At 33.0% G+C, this 6,887-nt stretch overlaps 1 protein-coding gene across 1 annotated transcript; it reads left to right on the top strand.

Annotated features, from left to right (window-relative positions):
* Positions 1-1,644: 1,644 nt before the first annotated feature.
* On the top strand, positions 1,645-5,239 carry LOC106293299 (L-ascorbate oxidase homolog). Its single transcript, XM_013728959.1, has 8 exons — positions 1,645-1,911; positions 1,994-2,103; positions 2,484-2,754; positions 3,421-3,520; positions 3,614-3,956; positions 4,119-4,484; positions 4,680-4,758; positions 4,863-5,239. The coding sequence occupies exons 1-8, from the start codon at positions 1,756-1,758 to the stop codon at positions 5,091-5,093; spliced, it is 1,656 nt and encodes a 551-aa protein (XP_013584413.1). The 5' UTR covers positions 1,645-1,755; the 3' UTR covers positions 5,094-5,239.
* Positions 5,240-6,887: the final 1,648 nt, after the last annotated feature.

The raw sequence follows: 6,887 nt of genomic DNA, 5'->3' as shown, positions 1-6,887 counted from the left end.
CTCATATTTTATATTTTTACTTTTTTCTGAGATTTGCTTGTTCTAGTCAAGACATTCTATGGTAAGATGAGATAAGTTAGTCTTCTTTGTTGATATCTTTTCAGCTCCAAACCTTTATTAAGTTAGTGTTACTATGGTATTTTTCTTTTCCTCTATGATTGTGGAAGTTTTAAGTTTAGATTGTGTATTGCACTCTAGTTTCTTCTTATTAATTTAGTCATTTTATATTTTAATAGTTAAATAAATATATGATTTGTAAATAAAATAATAAAAATGGTAAAAAATAATAAAATAACAAAAATTTATGTTATTTTTAGTTGTGAATAATTTAAATATTTAAAATAAATTTTTATTATTTTATTTATTTATTTATTCATCTTGAATTTTAGTGAAAAATAAAATAGATTATCAAACTTCTTACAATAATAGAGTGCGAAAAACATTAGATAGTGCACAATTAAAACGTATTTGACCAAATTGCAATAATCTAAAAGAAAAAGAATTTAAAATGTAAAAAAAATACATGGATGACACGTGTCGCAAAACTCTTCTGCCACTTGTCAGAAGAAGGGAAAAAACAACTTTATCTCGGAAGTGACGGGTGGCACAGAATCACTGTAAAAATTGATTAGGACAAAAGAGTAACATGACACAAAAGTAGAAATAATACGTTGAAAGCACATACGCCAAGCCAAACAGTGTAGCGAGCGATCAAACTTTAGATCTTTCATAATCAATATTTCATAAAATATTTTTTTTTGGGTTGAAACATACCGTGATTATAATTAGTGTTGCCTTTAGGAATCAAGATGTTAACAAAAAGATTGATCCGCGCACCCGTATGAATACTGATTCTTACATTTTTATACATTTGTATTTGTTTTTTATAATTAGTCTTTCATATTTTTGATGTGTAGTAGTATAATTAATTGTATTCAAAAGACATTGATCGAATCGGTTAATATGATTATTTTTGGTACAAATATATAAATCCGTTTCATATATATTTGTTATTTAGATATTTTTAGGTTCATATAAATCAGAACCGAACTCATTCAGACCGAGAATGACTCAACTCAAAACTCACACATAAAAATTTATAATATTCAAGCATACCTAATTTCAAAACTCACATAATATAGATCATTTCTAATATATTTTGTTATATACTATCTTTGTTTTCTATTAGTTGGCAAGGACTTTCACAATTATTGAAAAATTATTGATTTTTACTTATTTTGCATTAATTAATCTTAGTTTAACCAATAAAAATCATTCCATAAAATGCAGTTGGTTTAAAAACACTAAACAACATTGAAGATTTATACAAAAGTAAAATCTTAAAACACCAATTAAAATTAAACATAAGGAGTAATAATTTAGGATAGATCTGACAGCTTATAAAATATCATTTTTTAATTTTCTCTATTTAAATATATAAACATAGAGATTTGTATATTTTAAAATAGAAATGAATCGGAATAAATCTATTTTAAATATAACTATAGAAATAAATATAGTCAATAGTCATAAATTGAAAATGCTCTTACCGTCTATATCTTGACATTTTTATCCTCTCTTACCGTCTATATCTTGACATTTTTATCCTCTCTTACCGTATTAATTTGGTGATAATCTTGAGAATGTAGAGAGACCAACAAATAATTTTTGACTATTTCAAAAGTTGCACACTAATCCTTACTCAAGCATATATATGTTTCATTTTCTATCCTATCTACATCTCATGGTCCGAAAATGAAGAACACTAAAATGGCTGCAAACTGCAAAATCGCATATGCTTTTGTTATAGGTTTATCGCTTCTAATTGCCACAGCGGCCGAAGATCCATACATATTCTATGAGTGGCACGTAACCTATGGTACTATCTCTCCTATGGGGGTTCAACAACAGGTACTTGCTTTGCTTGCCTAATCGATTATACATTAGTTTTGTTAACTGGATGATTATGTTTTATTTCCTCTCCTTCCGCTAGGGTATATTGATTAACAAGATGTTTCCGGGACCTGAAATACGCTCTGTCACCAATGATAATCTCATCATCAACGTATTCAACGAACTCGATGAGCCTTTTCTTATTTCATGGTACGTATCTATTTGTTTTCCTTGTAAGTTCTTAGCTACTTTTTTGTACACCACAATTTCATAATTTATGTATATGAAACATATTTTCCTATGTCAATCACAAGGTAATCGATTATCGCTCTGACGTGTCATATATTGCATCATTTGTAAATTATCTACGTCCGCGTCTGTATGGTGATTGTTCATTTCATATACGTGGGCTACCTGCCTACATGCTTAACTTTTGTTATTGTTTAAAATTTGAACGATCACTCGATAATTTCCACAAGCGCAAATTCCACTCTTTATAGGCCCAAAAATCCTTTCACAAAATAATCCATCTTTTTCCGGTTTATTGGTTTTTAAAACTGATTACGATTTTTGTATGATTCCGACACAAGGGCCGGGATACAAAACAGAAAGAACTCGTTCCAAGACGGAGTGTATGGAACGACGTGCCCAATCCCGCCGGGGAAGAACTACACTTACGTTCTTCAGGTTAAGGATCAGATCGGAAGCTTCTATTACTTCCCATCGCTTGGCATTCACAAAGCTGCAGGTGGTTTCGGAGGTATTCGTATCTCTAGCCGTCCAATGATCCCCGTTCCTTTCCCTCCTCCCGCTGATGACTACACTGTTCTTATCGGTGACTGGTACAAGACCGATCATAAGGTAATCGATTCTAGCTCCAACGTTTGTAATTCGATGGTAGATTGTGATAACTTTGAATGGCCATCATAATATTGTTGTTGAATCTATGATTTAGAGGGAAAATAAACATTTTTAAGTTAATACGAATAAAAATAAACATTTTATTGTTGTCGAATCTATGATTGTGAATTGTGATAACCTTGAATGACCATCATTTATAGAATTCTCTGTTGTGGTAGATGTTCATGAAATACACATGCAATAAAGATTGGACCGTTTGATATGCCGTTAAAGAAAACAATAAGGATCGTATATTCTTTGGTTTATTCTTTTTTTTTTTGGTTCAAATTATAGATAGGAACAAATTTGTCCCCAAAAAGAGAGATAGGAACAATTTTTTTTGTTGGCAATGCTGTTTGCTTGACGTATAGTTATACTACATGCAGGGGCGGACGTAAGTACGGCGGTGCGGGCGTCCCTCCTACTGATTTTTATTTTTTCTTTGATAGTTTAATTTGATTAATCAAATATCGTTAGTTTAGTGAAGAAAAATGTAAAAATGCCCCCATCATAAAAAGTTTCTGTGTGTTTATAATAAATATAGTGCCCCAATTAAGAATCTTTCTAGATCCGCCCTTGACTACCTGCTTGGATTTTCTTAATGATGTTTATGAATCTTTTGTGTAGGCCTTGAGAGCGCAGCTCGATAATGGCGGAAAGCTTCCTTTACCAGATGGAATTCTCATTAATGGTCTTAATAGTGGTGCTACACTCAACATTCAACCAGGTCTATTATCTCTTTCTCTCCTCGTATCTCACTCATTTGTTAATGGTAATTTGCGCAACGTTTTGATTGGTTCTGGTGTGAATATTTCCACAGGTAATACATATAGGCTGAGAATATCAAATGTAGGATTGCAAAACTCTCTCAACTTCCGCATTCAGAACCATGAGATGAAGTTGGTTGAAGTCGAAGGGACACACACTCTTCAGAACGTGTACTCATCGCTTGATGTTCACGTTGGTCAGTCTTACTCGGTCCTTATAACGGCTAACCAGCCTGCAAAAGATTACTACATTGTGGTCTCTAGTAGGTTTACCCCAAAAGTCCTCACCACCACCGGTGTTCTCCACTATAGTAATTCTGCTGGACCTGTTTCTGGACCTATCCCTGCTGCACCAATTCCATTGAGCTGGTCTTTTAGCCAAGCTCGAACCATCAGGTACGTTTTTTATTCTTCAACAGTTATGTGCTTGTCACCAATTTTGAAGAAAACCCCTTCAGTATCCTTTAGATTATAAGCTCATGTAGTGTTTTGCTAGCGTAGAGGATATTCATGAAATTTTGGCCTTATAGCTTGGCGGTGTTTCTTCGTGTGTTATAGGACCAACCTAACAGCGAGTGGACCAAGACCAAACCCACAAGGTACATACCACTATGGTATGGTAAATGTCACTAGAACCATCAAACTTGTTAGCTCTGCTGGACAGATCGAAGGCAAACAACGATACGCCGTGAACAGTGCATCATTTACCCCATCAGACACCCCTTTGAAACTCGCGGATTACTTCAAGATAGATGGCGTGTATAATCCTGGAAGCATATCTGACCAGCCCACAGATGCACCAATATTCCCTGTCACATCTGTCTTGCAAGCTGATTACAAAGCCTTTGTGGAGATTGTCTTTGAGAACTGGGAAGATATTGTCCAAAGCTGGCACTTCAACGGTCACTCTTTCTTTGTTGTTGGGTACGTATTTCCAAATTGTTCCCTCATCTCTTTTCTAATATATATGTTAAACTGTCCGTGTTTGCATCCACAATAAGCTAATAACTACACGCGAGCGGTAAGCTTAATCAAAAGCTTTCTCTAACCAAGAAAGAACCCTAACACATGCAATTTAATTGTTTTAACCAACTATTGTGGACTTGGTCTAACTATCAGAATGGAGTTGGGAAAGTGGAGGCGTGACACGAGAAAAATATACAATCTAAACGATGCAGTCTCACGCTGCACTATTCAGGTGAAACTTTTAAAACTTTCATATTTTGATCTCAAACAGTTGGATAAAACGTATAAGTTGGGCTTTGTGTCACAAGGGAAATATTGTTGGATGAACATGTGTAGGTGTATCCAAGATCATGGACTGCAATATACGTAGGACTAGACAACGTAGGAATGTGGAACCTGAGATCGGAGTTCTGGGAAAGACAATACTTGGGACAACAGTTATACGTGCGTGTGTACACAAACTCGACTTCTCTCAGAGATGAATATCAGATCCCGACGAACGCTCTTCTATGTGGTAGGGCTAGTGGAGCCCACAAAGGACTGCTTTTGAGTGGCTTTGAAAACTGAGAGCGATAGAGAATCGGTTAAACTTTTTTTTTAATGAATTTTGGGTATGCCTTGTTCTATTATTTCTTCTTTGTTGTTGTTTGTCCGTTGTTTCATTTGCTTCCCAAATACGGGTGCTCATTCTTTTTTTTAATAATTTTAAGTTGTAAAAGTGATTTAAGATGCAACGCTAAGCACCCCGAACATTTTCGTGCTCCAATGAAAAGTTCTTATTTTGGGGTTTAAAAAAAAAAAATTAAAATATTATTTTTTGAAAGATGCATTTTATTTATTAAATAAAACATAAAAAATAAACATTCAAACATAAATTCTAAAATAAAAACATAGACTTTTTCTTTTTCATCTTTGGGTGTCATTTTGGTCATTTTTTTAAAAATAAATGGTGTTAGTTAGGTCATTTTCATATTTGGGTGTCGCTGTAAAAAAAAAAACATATTTGAGTGTTATTTTGGTCATAAAAACAGTGTTTGGATGTCATTTTGGTCATTTTCAAAAAAAAAAAGTTGGTGCTAGTTAGATCATTTTCATATTTGGGTGTTATTTTGGTCATAAAAACAGTGTTTGAGAAAAAAAAAACTGCTCAATGGCAGCGCGCCACGTGCCTCTAAGATACAGCGCTTATTGTGCTTGTTTAAGCGCCGATCCTTCCCCTTTTTCATATATATTTTCTTTTTTAAAAGTTGTTAAGCACCCGCGGTAAGCACCTCCGTTAATGGTGCTCTAAGAGCATTATTAACCCAAAAACCCACTTTGGGTATCTTAATGATTTTTAATTATTAAATGTTACTTAAGAGACATAGTTAAAAGACACCAACATTTTTGTGCTACAACGAGAGTCTCTTATTTAGAGGTTTTAAAAAAAAAAAATTAAACATTGTTTGATTAAAAATTAAACAGAGAAATGAGTAAAGAATGAAACTTTGGTGTTGTGAATATGAGTGAATGTTGATTTAAGAGAGAAAGCAAGAGTGTTGTGATTAAAGAGAGAAGATGACTTTGGTGTTGTGAATAAAAATAGTGAACTAGATTTTACCCGCGCTTAGAAAGCGCGGGTTTTTTGGATTATATTATAATACAAAGTCGTACTATATCGAAAAATATAATTTTTAATAGTTATATAATCTACGAATTAGTTTATTTGAGATTTTATATGTACACTTTTACGTAAGTTTCTTTTAGGCATGAAAATTAAATCCGGATAAAAAAAACAAACCGAACCGACCCGAAAATATAGGTTTAGTTCAGGTCCCGAGAAGATAACATATTGTTTTTTTTTGGACCCGCAGGTCTTTGTTTGAGTCCAGGTCCTACCCTAAACCCGATCATAAATATGTTGTGTTTATTAAGTATATTTGGATATTTTGAATATGTTTCCGGTATTATGGATATTTTTTTTAAGTTTTTGGTTTATGATTATAGTTTTTGATTCCAGGTAAATTTTCAAATTAAAAAAATTGGGTATTTTTCAGTTCATCGTGTCAGATTTTGAATAAGATTTTGAATTTCTAGGTATTTGAATTTTTAGGGTATTTGTTTGGAGTTTCGAATAATTTTCAGATTTTTTAGATATTTTGATTTTTTTTAAGATCCTAAATACCCGAACATATGTGGACCCATTACCTCCATATCAGGTCCAACAACCTTTTGATATAGATTTTTAACGTTATCGTACAAAAACATGGTTGATGAAATATTTTTATGAGTAAAGGTATCATAAGGAATCATATTAGGATCTGTTAAAAATATTTAAAATTTTGTATTGTTAGAATGATTAATGGTATTACCAAAAAAAAA

This window comes from Brassica oleracea, chromosome C5 (assembly GCF_000695525.1).
Source record: "Brassica oleracea var. oleracea cultivar TO1000 chromosome C5, BOL, whole genome shotgun sequence".
NCBI classification, from domain to species: Eukaryota; Viridiplantae; Streptophyta; class Magnoliopsida; order Brassicales; family Brassicaceae; genus Brassica; species Brassica oleracea.
This window is presented reverse-complemented; position numbering and strand designations above follow the sequence as displayed.

Excerpts from the sequence above, each read along its gene's own strand:
- LOC106293299 (XM_013728959.1), top strand. The coding sequence starts at position 1,756 with ATGAAGAACACTAAAATGGCTGCAAACTGCAAAATCGCATATGCTTTT. Across the intron at positions 3,957-4,118 it reads AGCCAAGCTCGAACCATCAG|GACCAACCTAACAGCGAGTG; the intron begins GTACGTTTTTTA and ends CGTGTGTTATAG. Across the intron at positions 4,485-4,679 it reads CACTCTTTCTTTGTTGTTGG|AATGGAGTTGGGAAAGTGGA; the intron begins GTACGTATTTCC and ends TCTAACTATCAG.